The 19,745-nt window shown below is 35.1% G+C and overlaps 1 protein-coding gene across 3 annotated transcripts in view; it reads right to left on the bottom strand.

The window, feature by feature from the left end:
* Window positions 1-14,548: 14,548 nt before the first annotated feature.
* Window positions 14,549-19,745, bottom strand: part of LOC136880821 (START domain-containing protein 10) — a 74,410-nt gene continuing 69,213 nt past the window's right edge. For all 3 annotated transcript variants that reach the window (XM_067153366.2, XM_067153365.2, XM_067153367.2), the window contains exon 7: window positions 14,549-16,626. In XM_067153366.2, the coding sequence (XP_067009467.1) occupies window positions 16,534-16,626 (93 nt within the window). In that variant the 3' untranslated portion in view covers window positions 14,549-16,533. The remainder of the gene's footprint in view (window positions 16,627-19,745) is intronic.

Genomic DNA, 19,745 nt, shown 5'->3' with positions numbered 1-19,745 from the left:
TGCAAATGCAATGTGGGAAGAGAAAGCAACAGAAAATGGAGACAAAGAAAAATCTCAAATACACAAAATTGACAAGGACAAACTCCACGTGAATGAAGTACTTTTTAAAACCGTAATTTTTATTTATTTCTAAGAGGATATTTTTGTGACAGAGGTTTCAACCCCAGGAACTTAATCACCATACACACCCATCATTTTGTGCCACATTGCATATGCAAAAGAAATGGGAACAGACTTACCTAGTTCTTAGACTCAACTTTAAAATAACTTAAAATGCACAAGAAATTCAGCTTTTAAAAAATTCTTATAGAGAATCTATATTAACAATTTTATACCTATCTTTTATTCACTCTGAAACAATACATTAGGTATTTAGTACCCGCATAACATACTGGATTTTTTAAATAAATACTTGCCTGAGAATATAATACATCAATTTACCATCAATACTGAAATCTACTTACATCTCAGGCACACAGGACAGTAGACTAGACCTAAAATGCAATACTAAGTACTAACAATAATCTGAAAGAAGTTGATGCGGTTCATTTGTAAGAGTAAAGAGAAATTTATGACAGCACTTTCAAGAGATGTGATGTTAGACTCACTCATTACACTAAGAAAACAAGTTTCAGTTTATGAAATTTCAAACTAACTGACTTACATGAATTACCATGTCAAATTACTCCTCAACTAAAATGAACAACGAACAAGCAGATATGTAAAATATTCAGTGATAGTGATCAAAAAATATATACATTGATAAATATTTATGATATACATAAACAAGAATTCTAAAAAAGAATGCCAGGTTCACTATTAACAGTATGTATAACAAGACCTATATCAAATCACAACAGAACTATTTTCAGGATACAATATTAAATTCCTGAACCAATAAAATTGCTATTGTATACAGGATCCCTGTTTTAACACTCATGCTCCAAGAGTGGATCTGTTGGGATCATATTTACATCCGTGTATCCATATGACTGACAGAAGATCTTTGATATGAAACTGAAATCAGGAGTTGTAGAACTATTGGTTAAACAGGCCATACTACAAGAAACAGTCTTTGACATGTCAGCGGAACATGTCCCTCAGCTTAAGAAAAAAAGTATTGTGAAGACCTACAATACATATAGCCAGATGTGACACAGAGTAGTGAGACTTGGACTCTGAACATAGAAGAGATTAAGAAATTAAAATCCATTTGGAGAAAATAAGCAGGGTACAGAAGATAATCAAAAGAAATGAGCTAGATCAAGTAAATGAGGAAACACTACATCTACTGATCAACTACATCTAAAAAAGGTTATTGTGGCTGGGCACAGATTGTGACATGATGGACTGATGATCAATGTCCTACAGAGTAAAATACGGTACCAGGAAGGCCAAGAAACATGCTTATGAATATGGCACATGCCTGAAGAACTATGAAGAGGCTAAAAGGACAGCTCAAGATATACCCATCATAGGGACAAACTAGTCTTAAGACTGAACAGAATTAACAATGATGAAGATGATGATGATGATGATGATGATCTTTAGCTACCACATTTTCTCACAGTTTATGGCTTAGTTACCACTCAAATGACTGTCAGGAAAATACTGATATAATAAACAAAATCCAAGTATAAAAAATTCTAACTCATTTGCTGCTCAAATTAACAATCAAATTAATTTAATAATTAGCTGGCCAATGCTGTTGCAATCAGCAAACTTGTTTATTATCTACGAGCTGGATATTCAGTCATACATTATAAAAAGTCAAATACTGTAATAGCAGATGAAATCTGACTAGCACGAAGATGAACTTTTAGAGTTATTGTTTCAGCAAAAATCTTATAACTTGGCTGAACCAGTGTTGTACAGGTTACATAAGCTAGAGCATCATAAAAACTCAGTTGATAGGAAACTGCACTTGATCTTCTTAGCATGAATGAGTTCATATTCACTACCTCTTAGTGCTGCCACTGATCAATACAGTACCACATTAAAAAAAGCTGTATTCAGCACAGATATATTTACTAAAATTGATTATACATATTTAAAATCCTGGAAGCCACATGGATCTCACATTGGTTCCACATTAAACAAGAAAATGTCTGAAATTTTAATTAGTTAGAAAACTGAAATTGGTAAAATACAGTAGTCTACGATTGTTCTTAGTTTCAACCTTATTTTCGTTTTTAGTTTGTTGTACAATATGAGTTGTACTGGCAGCTACAATTAATGAATCAATGTGATATATATACTGTATGATTTAGATATTTCTATACTTACTATTATATGAAATAAAGTTTAAAGTTTGCCTTTCTAATTACATATTTATTACAGAATTTCTGATCAATATGATTGTGAAAACATCCGCTAATTTTTTATTACTTCAGGAAAGAAACACAAAATTGTTGAGGTTAAAGGATGGGTGCCCACAAAGCCTGTTTCCATCCCTAAGAAAAAAACAACACAGAGGTCCCATGAATATACAATGTAGCAGGAGTCACTGCAGAAGATCCAGTCTAGAAGAGACGCATAACAATGTGTACGTTTATGCTTCATTTTTATGGACAAAGTTGTAATAACACATAGCCTACAATGAGATATTTTGTCAACAGTTATTTTTATGAGCGCCCTGAGCGAACACTTTCTACTTGAGATACATGATAGAATATATCATAGCAGGTTATATACACAAATATGGAAGTACTGCTCTACTGTGCAGCTGGTGAAAAACACAAGTAATGTAGGAAATGCAAGGCATTAAGCTACTATGATATGTCTGCTCTGAACTTGTGATCAATTACGTAGCTGAATCCCATTGAAGACAGTGGTCAAGACAGTTCACATTAAGAATATTTAATATTTTCTGCAAATTAAATCTGGACATCAGAAAATGAACTTCTAATCTGAATTCAAAATATATTTTGCTATGTTCATATTAAGCTTTCTACAATGATTTTCTCTTTATTTTATTTCCCATAGGTGTAAATAGGACTCTCAAATTCCTCGGGGACCAAAATCACACCTTATGGGCACCTATCCTTTGAAAAGGCCACTAATAAATACATGTGAATTAATTATACCACAGAACACTGGGTTGGTAACAATCACCAATGTGGCCAGCAGGTACTATAGCACTGAATGCTTAATCTAATTATATAATGGTGGGAAACTTTATCCTATAAGATTTCAAAATACTAACAGTATAGTATAGGAATGAGATAATTCTCAAAACACCTGAGTTTGTATATATACATTAAAATAATTTATCGTATGTGTGGTAATAGTTAAAATATTTCTATCTCGGACATCTTGTGTAAACATTCTTGATGTATTATGTATGAGCCAATATGCAGTTAACAAAATGGGACAGATTAAATTTGTGCTTATGTTTAGAAAATGCATTTTGTAAACAAAATAAAAATGAACCGTAACACAGATCTAAAATCTCATTCAGTGGAGTGCACTCATTTTTTTCAACCTAACTGAGTTTATCTGAATTGTTCCCTACATTTTGTGTTGATACTGATTGAACATTTTCTACGTAACAAAAGGCAGTAAGTACAATACATCTTCATTGATCCCTCACTTTAACTGATATGTGCATTGGTCACATAATTTTTGTTAAGGGGACCCGAAAAAAAAAAAGAGTCACATTTTGTGTTATAACTTCTTTGAACACAGTAAGCCTTCCCGAATCAAAAAATGTAAGATACATGCATGTTCCTGCAAGAAAAGTGTATTTAAAATGGTTATTTAATATGGCAGCACCACTGCCGCAGCCAACTGTCAGCTAACATTATGTTTCTGAAAGCAACACTTTAAATTCTTTAGGGAAACTTTTCCAAGAAATCATAAGAGATAATGGAATCAAATTCAATACAGCTCTCCAATTTCTTAAAAGCTAAGAGGAATACTTGTAAAAATTTTATCTTTCACTAAAATATGGCATTAACCAACTCCAAATTTTTGAGGGGAAAATATATATATTATGACTCGTACAGTAGTGTCCTCGATACAAATTGTACCCGAATTTGTGACAGAAATTTGAACTTTTAAATGTGATTTGTTATTTACATCCCTGTTGCTGAGCTAAGGGAGGTATATTGTTGATATTAAAATGTGAGCATATTTTGATAGTTTTGGAAAAAAATAGTTTCCTATGAACCTACAAAACGGACCTTAAAACATGGAGCTGTCATGTCCAGGAGCCCTTAAAACCAAAGTAGATCAGACTGGTTCCATGCCATTTTCTAACACACTGAATTTTTCAAGATTAATATCTTTTAATTTATTTTAAAGTTCATCTCGTTAGGACAAAAGCATTCACTTTAATATATAACATTAATATGAACGGCTAAAAAATATTTCTACAAAATTTCAAAATGACTAAAAGTTCTGGACCTTAACTGATTTCAAAAACTAGTATTGCCCCTTACGTATTTTTATATTAATGTGATTGAAAAATTGCAAAGTGTTTTTAAATATGGGATAACTCTGATGATATAATCAAAAGGTACACACAGTAAAACAATAACTTTACACCAAGAATGATATACACAAGATAGACGCAAGAAGGAATCTTTAATGACTAGGAGAGGCACTAGTTAACTCTCATCATTTTCTTCACTGGGCTTATAAAAATCTGTTATTCTGTGCATCCATTTCAATCACATTACAATGCAGCTGATTTGGAAACAACATGAGCTATATAATATCCAGATTTTCAACATTTAAAAGAATGTGAGTAGGTAATTTTCCAAAACCCAGAATATACTATTGCCCATTCTCTTATTGGAATTATTAATTCTTACTATCCATTACTGAAATAAGCAGCATTTACATTCATGCAATTAGCAGGAGCATATCAAAGTGACCAAATAGAGGAAGTTATCCATGCAGGATTATATTTAGCCTTGTCCACCATCAATAAGACATTTAACAACTGCACTGTTTTCTAATGACTTTGCAGAACTCCAGTCCTTGATTACAGACCTTGCATCTGAATGCCAAAACCAAAGTTATGTCCAACAAACAGGTTACGACCGGTTAGTGTACAGATCAAAAAACACCTCTAGAAAAGGTCTGTGAATATATTTACCTTGGCCAACTTGTAAATATGAAGGGAGATAAATAAAAATACAAAATAAAAACAGAAATCTTTTAATATATCAAACTAGACTGGCAAGGAGCTGGGAGATCTCAGCAATCGACAGATGAAGTATGTCTGTAAATCTGCTGAAGAAAATCATTTCCAATCAGAGTATTCTCCCCCATGCTGATTTATGGCTATGAAACCTGGAAACTGAATAAGTTTAGAAAAGAGAAACTCAGAACACTCCAAAAAGGTATGGAGAGGTCAATGCTGGATTTTACATGGGAAGACAGAAAGAGGGCAGAATACTCTTCATCAGTCAGACAAAATTCCATCCATGCAAAGCAAATTGATATTGCTCTAAATGAAACAGGGCTTATTGTAATGGGATGTCCGAGACTAAAACTCCTGTCAATAAAATTTTCTATCTGCTAGGCATAGCACCTCCAAATGGTAGATGAAGAATGGCAGCAGAAGTTGAGGAAAAAAAAGCAGGGAAACGATCCTAGTCACCACATGTTTAAATGTGAACTCTCAAGCCTGAGGTTGAGAAAGAGCATTTTGCAGACAACATACTCAATTCCATCATCACCTGGGGCTTGCCAAGTACACCTGTGGCTCAGTTTGGTGCATAAAGGTCCCTGAAGGAATGTCAAAGAGGAAACTGGTGCTAGTTATAACCCACCCTATACAATGTGGAAGATGCTGAATACTCAAGAACTGGTGCGTCTTGATGTAAAACCAATCTCAAAAGGTGAGGCTATATAACCTTACATGGGCTTTGTGTGTATGAGGATCCATAACACATTTTGATTAGCAGAAAGCAGCACACTTTTTGCAGAAACTGAAAAGACAATCCAGACTTCTAAATACTGGGCTTCATGACACCTAATTGTAAATGTATCTACCCTTGTCATTCTCCATTATGTATTTTATTACTGCAACTAGTAAATTTTTTAATAATATATGTTCATACTGCAGTAATTTCATGTTCTGGACAAAATATTAAATAAAAATGATTAAGTCCTAGATAAACTTTTATAATGTATTCTGGGCAGTGGACTGTCACCTTTTAACATCAATACTTATATTAATAATTTATCATAAGCTGCATTTTCAGCACCATCATCCAGAAAGTAAATTTTCATTCCTACAACATTTCTCAATCTAACACTTGAATTAATTGTACAACTATTTGTCTTATTTTACATGTACAGGGATCAAAACAGATAATATGGATACAATACTCTCTAATCACAGACTGTGTCAAATGCTACATTTTGATGATACACTGTTTTAATCATCAGAATGAATGGACTAACCATTTTTGTTGCTTCAACTAACAATAAAATTACATAAAGATTGGTTAACATTTTGTCAACATCAGTACAGATGAATACAGCAAGTTAATATGAGATCTCAAAATTCATGTAAGGCAGTATAATCAATAAAAATGAACAAGATTTATAACAATATCCAATAAAATCCCAACAGGCTGCTCACAAAACATGGGTTAGTTGCAAAGTTTTAAGAGGTGGCATTCATTTCATCTTTGGTGCATGGGGGGGGGCAACAGGTTAAAACTGACACACCAGGCAAGCTGGCCATGTGGTTAGGGGTGCGCAGCTGTGAGCATGCATCCAGGAGATAGTGGGTTCGAACTCCATCGTCGGCAGTCCTGAAGATGGTTCTGTGTTTTCCCATTTTCAAGCCAGACAAATGCTGGGGTTGAACCTTAGTTAAGGCCACAGCCATTTCCTTCCTACTGCTAGGCATTTCCTATCCCTCGTTGTCATAAGACCTATCTGTGTCAGTGCAACGTAAAGCAAATTGTAAGGGGGGAAAAAAACCCAGACATATTAAATGACATAGGTATAATAAATCAGCTAAATACCCAGCTATATCCAGAAGTTACTAACAATTTGGCATGATAATGATGATATTATATGAAATTCTTGAGGCATGGGAGTTAAAAGAAGAGACAGATTGAGAAATGAGAATGTGAGAGAATGAGAAACCCTAACAAGAGAGAACAGCAAAATGACAAATAAAATGGTATGCACATGAGATGAAAGTGGGTGGCAAGATGCCAAGGGGAAGACAAAGAGAGATGGGTGAAGGGAGTGAAGGACTGTTTTCAGAATAGAGAGAAAGACTGGAACAGTGTTGACAGATAGTTGGAGGAATGTCAAGAAATAATGGAGGAGCTTATATTCCAAACATACCAGGCCAATTAAAAGATATTATGTTACGTTCAACATTCTAGACATGCAACATAAGGGTACCTAATTATCATTCTGGATATAAAATTTTAGTTTATTCAATATCGGAAAGAAGAAAGAAAATTAATTTGTTCGTTAGTTCATTCATTCACTGAAAGAAACCGAAACAAGAATTAGTTCAACGAACTGAAGTACATGAAACACTGACTCAGTGTTGTAATGTACCGGTAATGTGTAAGATGACAAAGAAATACAAAATTAACAGAACAACTTTAGTAATTCACAATGGCAAAATTTCTGGTCAAAAGTTATTATAATAGGCTGTGGTAAATTGTGAGGGTCTCAAATTATTGATAAGAGTTAATATTCCAGAGAAATTTCTCCAGCTACTCTCAGCAATGTGTGTGTCATGTGTCAATTCCGTACCCCTTTCTTGCAAGAAATGACAGGATAAATTATAACGTTGTCTCAAACCTGACCAAAAAGTAGGCTCAGTCTTAATTTCTCCCAACATTTAGGGAACCACAATTGATTAATTTCAGTTTTGGTCCCATATTCCATTTACAGGAAGAAATTAATCTGTTATTTAGGGGACCATGCAAATATAAATTACAATATACTGTAAAAGCTTGGTTATCAGTCACCCTTTTAACTGTCAGTTTCATAATTAAAACCACGTCACTCCCTTTCCACACCCAATGACGCTGCAGGTGCAAGCACAGTCTTGGACTTCATTCACTGTTTACAACCAGTGTGGTGAATGTAACTGTTCATAATAATGTACAACCTCTGTTTTTACATCATGTTACTGCACTAAGTCGCCAGTTCGACTTGAACTGCTAAAACAGCTAAGTTGTAAACAACAGGTGGTGTTGAGATTATCCTAGAAAATGGAAATTATTTAACGTCGAGATGTAATGCAGACAAAATTGAAAGCAATGTTGAAAAACCACAAATCACCGATAGAAATGTGAAAGCTCACAATATATTCAGTTGGACACTGTAATGTATTTGTGGTTCGTTCATACCTGCAGCCAACAAGGGATTCTCCATTTTTGGGATCAATAAAATAATCACAAATTAGACAGCTGGACATAACAGGTGAAGTGAATGCAGATAGTGAAGTGATTTTTTTCTAACGTCCATCTATTCTCTTATCCACCACTCAGTCCCAACCCTTGATGGATAACTGAGCTTCTACCATACTTAAAACCACTCTGATCTGCCCCTAAAAATTCCTATTCTTAACAAACACGGATTTAGTACATTAAGACCAAAGATGGAAAATATGATACACTCTTAACACCAAACAACTTAAAACTGTGCTATTTTTTCAGCAACTACTAATGGATGATACTGTAATAAAAAAGTGTCTTTACTATTTATGGGGACTATAAAGAACTCAAGAATCATTTGCAGTAACATATTGAAAATAAATATTTTTCAGCTAAATGCATAAATAATTATTGTACACTTCAGTTAAATACTGGATATCCCATACCAACTGTACCATTACTCAATAACAGACAACAATAAAACACTTACAAAAGGTGTACTCAGTAAGTATCCAACAAAACAGTGCAGTATTTCAAAATAGCACCAATAACATGAGAAACAAGAAGGCCTCAGATAGTTGCTGTGCATGTTCAATAGGAGGAAACCTCTTCCAATCAGAAGAAATGTGGCAGGAAGAGGAGCACCAAAGAATACAATAAATAAATATGTTTTCGTTCTTCATGGTAAAAATGGGGTTGCCAGATTTTCAAGATTCTGAAGGTCTCTGAATAGCCAGCTACTAGAGAATATGCAGTTAACATTATCAAATCTATCTTCAGAAACATTTTTTTTTTTTAGAAACTTAAATGGAATTGAATCAGTCAATGTTAAAAAGCACTAAGTCTATATTTTCCATGACAAGATAGGTCTAATTAAAGAGAAAAATCTGCTTTGCTAAACTGTAATGCGTCGTCTTTCTTTAAAAACCTCGTAAGTCCGATTTTGGTTATTTTTGGGGTCTTGCATATTTTTTAAAGGAAAAAATGCGCTCTAACTGAATTTAAAACCCTCGTAAGTCTGTGAAGGAACCCTGCACCTCTATTGGCTGAATTAATAAGCTCGTATGTCCAAGCAAGCTGTTCCTAGATTAAAAACCTCGTATGGGAGACTTATGAGGAAAATAAATTTATACTATTTGACTCTTAACTTAAGAACCTCGTATGTCTGACATATGTGCTTTTTAATGCCAACAATGTTACAATTTTATCGCCTGTACCACATTGTAAAGAAGACGACAATAGAGTTATACTATACGCGCCTTTCACAAGTTGACTTCCCTTTCGACTGAAGATGGATTACAAGTGCTACAGGGGTAAAATCCTTGTGGAAAAAGCATTACAATCTTATTTCGGTGAGTAATGTTACAAATATTATTTACTATTAGATTACATTCATATTCTTTACCTACTGCTTTTACTGTGGAAGCGTTATATTTTTAGGTGAAAGCAATACAGAACATAGTGTCGATAACTGCTCCAAAGTACAGAAGATGGACAAAGCAGTACTAGTGAAAAAGGTACTGGCAATATCTGCATAAAAGTGTTCTTGGTTATCTCCTTCACCTCTCATCTTGTGTTAAAGCGCACCTAACTTGGAAATATTCAAGTGCTATCGAATTGCTTCTGTGTGTTTCAGGATTCACTGAAGAAATCTATGATGCAGAACTGAGGAAAGAGTTGGATGAGTTCTTAAAATTCAATCCCTTACAGCCATCTGCTGTTCCGGTAAACTTGTATAGTGGTAACTGCAACAGTGAGCGACATTTACAAGGTGATCTTCAAACTGAAGAAACTGTTCCAATTATTGAAGTGCTTAACACTGTTTCTAATTCGGAGTTATTGGAAACCCCTGTTACTATAGCTTCTACGGAAAATATTATTTGTGATTGATCTACTGACGAACCTCAACACGAAGGTGACAAATTACCTGTGAATTATGTTGGTTCTGTTAATGTAGGTAGTCCAAATAATAACGCATCTGTTAGTGCTGATGGAGTGGAACCAATCAAACGAAAGAGGTCAGGAAAGAACCATGCTCGACCTGATGAATGGGTTGTCAGGAAAAATCAAAAGAAGAGGGAAATGGGATTGCTATATGAAGGTCTTTCAAGAGGCAATGATGGAAAGTGGAAAAACCAAACTGCTCGTCAAGAAAGGAAGATGTTGCCTAGGTGTAGGTGCACTTTAAGTGAAAAGAAATCGGTAATAAGGTGCAAAGAGTTGACAGATTTGGAATGGGAAGAAATATTTCAACAATTTTGGAAACTAAGTTGGAAAGAGAAGAAAATGTATGTAAAAATGTTGGCAGACGTTTCACACACTAAGCATATTAAAATTTGCCATGATGATTCTTCTCGAAGAAACAGGTCACTGACTTTTCATTTCTTATTAGGGTATGCAAGCAGATGTTTCTTAATACCTTAGGCACGAAAGAATGGTCAGTTCTGAACTGGGTCAAAAATGATAAAATCCATGAAACTACAACAAATGAAGAGAAATCACTGGCCAAGACGCAACAGAAACACAAGGAAAGTCGAGAACACATTCGCAGTTATCTTATGATGTTGCCCAAAGTTCCGTCTCATTACTGCAGAAAATCTACTATCAAGCTGTATTTGTAACCTGTCTGGACATCAAAAGCTCACCTATTCCGGGAATACCAAAATTATTGTAGTAAAAATCATTTAGAAGCCATGAGATTCAAAGTATTTGATGACATATTGACTGAAATGAATATTTCAATATTTCAACCGAAAAAGGATCAGTGTGATATCTGCATTGGATACAAGATAAAAAAACGTATCTCTTGAAACTTACAGTGAACATCAAAAGAAGAAAGACGAGGCAAGAAAAGAAAAAGAGAGAGACAAGGTTGTAGGCAAACGTGTATACGATGGACCTTCAGTCAGTTCTTCTTTGTCCATCCCTGAAAGCATCCGGCGGTGTACTATAAAACAAAATTAGTAGTGCACAACTTCACTATTTTTGATATAAAATCAAGAAACGGATTTTGTTATTTGTGGAACGAAACAGAGGGATCTATGACAGCTAAGGAATTTGCTTCAATTATGTGTTTTTTCATACATAATGAGGTACCATTTGAGCGTGGTGACGAAGTAATTCTCTATAGTGATGGATGTTGTCATAGGAATATCACTCTATCTAATGCACTTCTAAACCTTTCTTCTTTGTGTGATATTACTATTACACAAAAGTCTTTAGAGAAGGGGCACACACAAATGGAGTGTGACTCCATGCACTCCACGATAGAGAAACGTCTGAGAAATCAAGATATCTATTCTCCAGCAGCATACATAGATGTCTGTAAACATGCTAGGATGAATCCCAAACCCTACAAAGTCAAATATCTTCGGGATGACTTCTTCAAGAATTACAAGAAAGCCTGTACGATCTACAAATCATTGCGTCCTGGAAGTAAAGTGGGAAATCCTGTTGTTACAGACATCCGGGCCATTTGTTACAACCCAAGTGGGACTATCGATTACAAGCTGGATCACTCTGATTCTTGGAATAATCTTTGTCAAAGGAAACAAAGGGGGTGATACTCAGTGTGCAAAAGACAAGATTCCACCATTGTATACTCAAAAGCTAAAGATCACCAAAGAGAAATGGAACAAACTCCAACAATTAAAACAAGTACTGGACAGTGAATATCACCATTTCTATGATACCTTGCCTCATGAATGAGGAGGACAGTCATATGTTACTGAACTGTGGGCCATAACTGTAAATATTTAGTTTTAGTTCAATTGTACTTTTTTCTTTTAGATTACATGGAATAAAAATATACTAAAAATAATTACCAAGTTGGTTCTTCTTTTCTTTAATAATAGTCTATGAATAACTACAATATGTGAACTCTTCGATTTTCTCTTCAGTGTTACTTTTCCCAAAAACTTTATGAATCAACACTCAATACATTGGTAGGGCTTTCTTTATCGTGTGGCTTTTATTGCCGGGAGTATCCGAGGACATGTTGGGCTCACCTGGTGCAGATCTTTGTGTATGACGCCCAAAGGTGACCTGCGAGTCTGGATGTGGAATGATGATGATGAGGTAGAGAGAGTGTGTGAAACCCAGTGTCGGCATGTAGCCTACTCCTGTCAAATAACACCAAGGGGTCTACTCAAAGCTTAACGTCCCCATCCGACGGACGAATCACTATCAACAGCGTCATATGCCCTCACAACATAGGTGAGTGGTTTGGAATTCAATCCAAGTTTTGGCACACAATCTAGTGATTAGAAATTGTATACCACCACCTCCCCTACCCTCTCGGCCAACAATCTGATGTTGAACAGTTTTTCGATGAACGGGACTCAAACCGGCTAACCCCGGTGTCAGACCATATAGACTTCAAGGACTTAATGATCACGGCCACCAGGCGGACTATACTGGTAGGTAAAAAGTAAAAATTATGAAAAAAAAAAACTATGGACTTGTAATTCTTCATTCCTCATTTTTACTTAAAAAATCTTGTAAGTGACATAAAATATGTTGAATGTAAGATTAAAAAGCTCGTAAGTCCATATTTGATCGAATTATAAAATGTATATTACTTAAACTTATATGTCAGTGTAGTCACAAGATGAATTTCATGGCAAATTAACAGTGGGCACCTATAAAAGGACAAACAGGTCATCATTTGAGGTCATGGAACGTTTTTTGTCTCTCCTGAAAAAATTTGTAATTCTGACTTATAAGGTTTTTAAAGAAAGGTGACGAACGGTTTCTTGCTGTCCTGTGTAAGCATTACTCACCATGATAATACTATTTTAAGAATGTTATTTTGTTGGTTTTATCATTTCTGAAACTAAAAAAAGAAATTAGGAACTTTTCTGACTTACTTCTATTTAATAATGAATCACAAGTTCATTAATTAGAATGTTTATTTTTAAAGGAAATGATGACAATTATAGTTGCCATTAGGGCATGCAATAATGGACACACAACAACAGGGAAAACAATAAAAGGCTGCGACTTTGTTCTGTCTAACACTGAACATTAAATTACTACTAAGGAAAGGGCAGACTTAGATCCTTGTAAGATGATCAGATGTGTCTACAAATGAGTATCAATCAAAATATAATTTTAAGCAAAAATGCCTTAATGTCACCTAACAATGATCAATTCAATTTAAAAAATATATTTTTAAATAATAAGTTAGAACATCACAAATTCCATTAATAGCATTTTAGATTTGCTATCCAAAATATATTTCCTTTACCATCCTTCCGTAAAACAATTTTCCACCGGTGTGCAATTTAACTGTTTGGGATTTCAGAAGAATTTCTGTTTCATGTGGCTGACTGCATTTGAGTCAAAGTAAACTTCAAGTTTGGGCAATGGAGTCTAGAATATTAAAAATCATCAAGCCTGAAAGTATTTCCAAATTTTGAATATAGATTTAAGTTTTATATATTCAGAGAATATATTTGTTCATTTATGAGAGACAAGAACAAAATTGTCAGCTTTACAATTCAAAGTTCCCTTAAAATTAAAAAAATCACAAAATATAGAAAGATTAATCAGAAAAAATAATAAACTGGCATACTGAATAAAAGTGAGAATCAATGCAGGAAAAACAGAACAATCTGGCAACCCCAGCATTGACATTTCAAGAATATTGCATTACAAAAATAGGAGACTACAAGGTCCAGTTTTGTCTGACTCAAAGTTCTAACTAAAACTAGCAATCATTGAAAGAAATCATAGGAATTGACATACAAAATACAGTACAAACAACTCTTATTAAAATAACTCCAGAGAAAAAATGTACATAACAGAATTGGAGGAATGCTGAAACACTCAAGGTTACTTGTTAATAGTGAAACAGCCCAAAACACATTATGGTACTGTACAGTATTTATAAATGCTGCTTGCCTCTTTCATGGTATACAATGATAAAGGTATCAAATGGACTGTTTTATGCAGCAGATCATTATTTATGTTACTAATGGGAAAGAGAATTGAGGACTTTTACAATATAAGGGGAAGGATGGTGGCAAAAATCAATCTATCTTCAAAGTGAGTAAAATCGTTCCTCTTCTTTCTTTTTAAACAAAACTATACCAAGAGCTTATTTATGCTCCAAATGAAGGTAGCTTTAGTATTAGAGAGAGTGAGGGGGGGGAGGGAGGGAGGGAGGGAGGGAGGGAGGGAGGGAGGGAGGGAGGGAGGGAGGGAAGGACTGGTAAGGAAATTCCCAATTTTGTACAAGGACTGTAGCAACTGCATGCAAGTTGGGGAGGGTCATTCATCATGATTTACAACCAAAAAGTGGAGTCCGGTTCGACTGCGCACTGCACCCACCACTGTTTATCACAGTTGGGTGATATAATAAAGGGTATTAAGGAAACATTGGATGAATTTAATGCAGTTGACTATAGTGACATCATGATTTGGGGAGAAATAGAAGACGAGATGCAGGTAAAACCCGACATCTGGAAGGCAAGTTCCAGGAGTTACACCCGAGACTAAAACAGTAGTGAACAGAGGTAGCCATCTGAAAGTGCCAAACTAGCAGATCACCAGGTGGAAAATGTGGACAGTTTCACCTACCTCGGCAATCTAGAGATAGCTTAGCCACAAATGAGATCACCATCAGGGTGAAAAAGAATGACCTTTCTACCAACAAGTGAGAACCCTTCTTTGTGATAAGATCCCAAAGAAAGCAAAATTAGCACTATTCAACAGGTTCCTCATACTGACCTTGGCCAATGGTATTGTAACATACACCCCCATGAAGAGAGACTCGTCAAGATTGTAGGCATCAGAGATGCAGTTTCTGAGGTCCTCTATCCAGAAGAGTAGGATAGACAAATTAAGAAATGAAGAAGTGAGGCAGGAAGCTGGAATTATCTCTACAAGACAGAATCAGCACATCCAGACAGGCAGTTTGTGCAGTGATGAGAGTCTATGAGAATGGTCGCAGTGCACTTAGAAAAAGATAAAAGGAAAACACCTGGCCAGAAAAGCTAAAATCTACTGAATGAAAATGGTCAAGATGGACATTGCAGCTAGGGAATGCAAACTAATAATGATGATTATCTTCACTTATAATTAGAAAAAGGAATGGATTACATCAATTTCACAAAATATTTTATTTTCAGGCCATGACAGTAATTGCAAATGCTATTAAATATCTTCCTAATATAGGCTTTGGGAAGCCAACATTTGCTAGATCTCCTGCAGGCATTTTCCAAGCAAAGAGGGGATAGTGAATTAATGGTGTCACAAATCTTACAGGGGATAATGAATTAATAGTGTCACAAATCTTGTAGTATTTATCATTGAGCAAGTTACTACAACCCTAAATAAATATTATATTTTCTTCTATTCTGCTTTAAAATGCCCTTCATAAACGAGATGAAATTGTCAGAGGAAAAAATGCAACAAAATGAAACAGCCACACAATTTTGAGAGAAGATTCAAAAAATCAAACTATCAGTTCAGACTATTTAGCTATCAGTCAAAAGACGATACTTATTTACCTCCTCTGCCATCATTAAGATTGATACAGACTAAGGCTGTTCTTCATGGGGATCCCAACTCTGAAGAAAAACCTAATATCAAACTCAAAACTTCAGACTGAAATAAGACATCTAGGAAGTTCTGTCACTTGATATACAGTCATTCATCTATTCCTGCATATCCTTTAATTCTAAATGCAGAACAGTTTATTCTATGTATGAAGACCTAAGAGAAAGAAAAGGAACTCTATAAAGAAACTGAAGAAGTTTTCACAGATTTCAACCGGTTTTGAACAGCACCACCATGATAACTGGAATAGCAACAGCTGGTGAACATTACATCTACAACATGTTTGCAAATAGGTAACAGACATTCCTGCTACAGCACAGTAACCTTCAAGAACTTAAAATTTCTAAATCTCTGGGAAATGATATGCCACTGGAATAAATTTGTACCATTATTTTCATACTCTTCCTAACAGTCAAAACTGGACAGTTGTTGCCTCCTTAACTTTGCAAAGATTGAATTAGAATACACTGTCACATCAAACAAAACTATTTACAATACACACAACTGTTAAGTCTTTAAGTTGTTTCATTCACATATCAAAAAGAAAAAGTTTTAAACATATTACCACTGACAAGCTAGTATGGTATTCATTCAATCAATCACTCTCCTCGTCGCAAGCAACAATCTGATCATCATGTCCATTTGAGTCCAAATATTTGACGGAAGTATAGGAAGACGGTAAGACGCACTGTAAATAAGAACAATCCCTGTTCAAACTGTGTATTAGTTACAGCAGGACGTGGACAGCAGACTCTCGTTCTGGTCTGATCTTATCAAGACGTGTAACAGCACACATTCCAACCCTAGAGGGGATGGGGAAATTATCACTAGTGAAAGACAATACATTAAGAGAGGCTTTGGGCACTTAAGTAAACTGCAAATAAATGTGGAGAAACTTACTGTGAATGAGAATCTCTTTCTAGTCCTTCAATCTGTTTCCTGATACAGGACTGGAAATGAGGTGAGATGAAATTATATAGTAAGTTTTTACGGCCAGTGCCATTACTGATGCCAACCTTGGTTGAGGAGCTAATAAAAATGAAATGAATGATGAAGAATGAGATTAGGTAAGGAGGTGGAAAGAATTGGCTGTGGCCTATGAATAGGAACTGTCTCGCATTTGCCTGGAAGTGAAAATAGAAAACCATTCTCTGGTCAGCTGATAGTGGGGTTTGAATCCACCCTGTCTCCCAAATGCAGAGCTTGGTTCCATAGCTGTAGCGTGTTAACATGCATGGCCACTCTGCTTGGTTTAACTGTGTCCTCATATTCATATAAAATATCACACTTTTCACATGAGTTATTGGTGTTTTAATGATGCAGTATAATTATTTCCTGTCTTTAACCTGTATATGATCCCATTTCAATAAACTAATTTGATTACTGATTTGTAACTTTGTTTGGAAATTGTACAACTGAATAAAATTTCATTAAAAAAAGAAACTACAACCCCCAGTGGAGAGTACAGAAGGCAACGATAATGAAGTTACTCGTAAGTATAGAAAGTAAAATGAGGAGAGACAAAATCAGAAATGAGGAAATCAAGGAGAAGCTGAATACAGCAAAACTGGGAGATAGAAATGGAAGGAATTGACTAAGGTTGTTTCAAGAAGGGAGAATCACATGGAAAATTACAGAGCAGAGATAGGAAGGAAAGTGATGGAAAAAAAAGACTGAGGACGAAATGAGAGGACCAGATTAAGGATACTGAAAGACAACATGCAGAGGTACAGAGAATATTTACAGAGGAGCAATGGAAGGAGAGGAAAAGGTAGAGGTAGCTAATACACTGCCTGATTTGCAATTTCCTGGACATGGGAGATGCAAGAAGAAGAAGAAGAATAAGAAGAAGAAGAAGAAGAAGAAGAACAATCATCACTTAAGCAATACTGCCATCTCCATTCTGTGTACAAGTTTTTGTCAAACCTAATATTAGTTAGTGCTTTTGAAATGTAAATTTCTCATTATGACAAAATGCATTTTTGTACAGCGTAACAAAATAAAATAAAAATGTCTTGTATGTTATAGTTCAAGTATCATATATGTACCACTTATGTGCTCAAAGCCTCATTAATCCAAACTGAGAAAATCTAGAGCAGATCAAATACAAAGATAAGGTACCTACACATTCTAATTTAAAACAAGAATATCAACAAATGCCATCAATAATAATAGAATACAGGCAGGAATCTAGTTAAGCAAGAAAAATGATTGCAGCAGGACAATTTAAAAAAAAAATCACATGGCATACAGAGGCTATTAAAATACATACAGGGTGAGAGAGCAAAGTGCTTAGACAAAGAGTGGTATAACCTACTGTTTGTAACAATACCACTGATAATGATCTCAAAGAATGCTTATGGTGACTTCTATAAATTGATATTGTTGTGTGTGTAATAATAGGCAAATAAAACAACGAATATAATGCTGGGTTTTAATCAATCTTATGAACTGTCTTTAACTAAGAAGTGAAAATGAAAACCTACAACCAGTTTTCCAGTCATTGACCGGGTCAGGGATGGAATGAATGAAACATATATAGGCTGTTATTACAATGGGGTCGCCACTCCCAAGGTGATTTATGAATGAGTGATAAATGCTATGAAATGAGAATGGAGAGTGTTGCTGGAATGAAAGATGACAGGGACAACCGAAGTACCCGGAGAAAAACCTGCCCCGCCTCCGCTTTGTCCAGCACAAATCTCACATGGAGTCACCAGGATTTGAACCACGGTATCCAGCGGTGAGAGGCCGACGCACTGCCATCTGAGCCACGGAGGCTTTAACTAAGAAGTAAACTTCAAAATAACAAACTACCTGCAACACTTGGTGTTAAAACCTGTTTGAAACAAATGTACATTTTTTAAAAATAATACATGCAAATAAATTAAAATCTACATCAGGATTATTAATAATGCATTCAATCACATACAAAAGAAGTATTAAAAACAAAATAATTTCTTTAAAACAAGTAGTAGCTGAGTAAGGAAGTGTCTATATTTTATAAAAAGTTATTTTGCAAAATACATTCCAAAATGCTTTATTTTAAACTATTCACCATAGTTTATATAATCTGAAACAGTTTCTTTCTTCTCCTGAAAACTGAGAAAAAGTTGCTCAGTTCCTTTCTCCACCGAATGATTCAACTTCACAAGGAAACTTATGAGACTCATTAATTATAAGAAGAAAAAGATAGAGGTATTGCATAACACTATTGTACATACAATTGTTAAAACCTGTAGCAATTTATAATTCTATAAGCACAAAAAAGGAGAAAAAATATGTCAGAAATACAGAAGAAATGCTATAAGAAGGGCCTAGGCCTAGTAAAAGCAAGTGCAGGCAACATAGACTTGAGCAGGGCTCCACAACAGCTACACTCTTTTCACACTAAAAATAATGGAAAGAAAGAAACAACAAGTGATAAACCAAGTCAATATAAACAAAAGGACAAGGACAATCTGCTACATCATTTCTTTTCAGCCCTGATGAATTTGTTTCTTCTTCCCAGCTCCATCAGGATGGTGACCTTCAACACTGCAGCTTCAACTATTTGAAGAAGACAGTGTATAGAAATGTGGAGAATGTCCTTGTCTTTCATGTTTTCATATTTGTCCTTGTACCCTCTTCCCACTCTGATCTGTCACCGTGTTTATCCTGTCATGTGTTCTTGTTTATGTGAGTGTCTTTCAATAAATGACTTCATTCATTTCAGACTGTACACAGGGTGGTCAGAAAACGACATGAATCGGGTATACGAGTGTCAGAGGGTTGGTCATACTGATAAATAATTTGAAAAAAATAATT

This window comes from Anabrus simplex, chromosome 9 (assembly GCF_040414725.1).
Source record: "Anabrus simplex isolate iqAnaSimp1 chromosome 9, ASM4041472v1, whole genome shotgun sequence".
NCBI lineage: Eukaryota > Metazoa > Arthropoda > Insecta > Orthoptera > Tettigoniidae > Anabrus > Anabrus simplex.
Note: the sequence above shows the minus strand (reverse complement) of the source record. Positions and strands in the feature narration are given on the sequence as shown.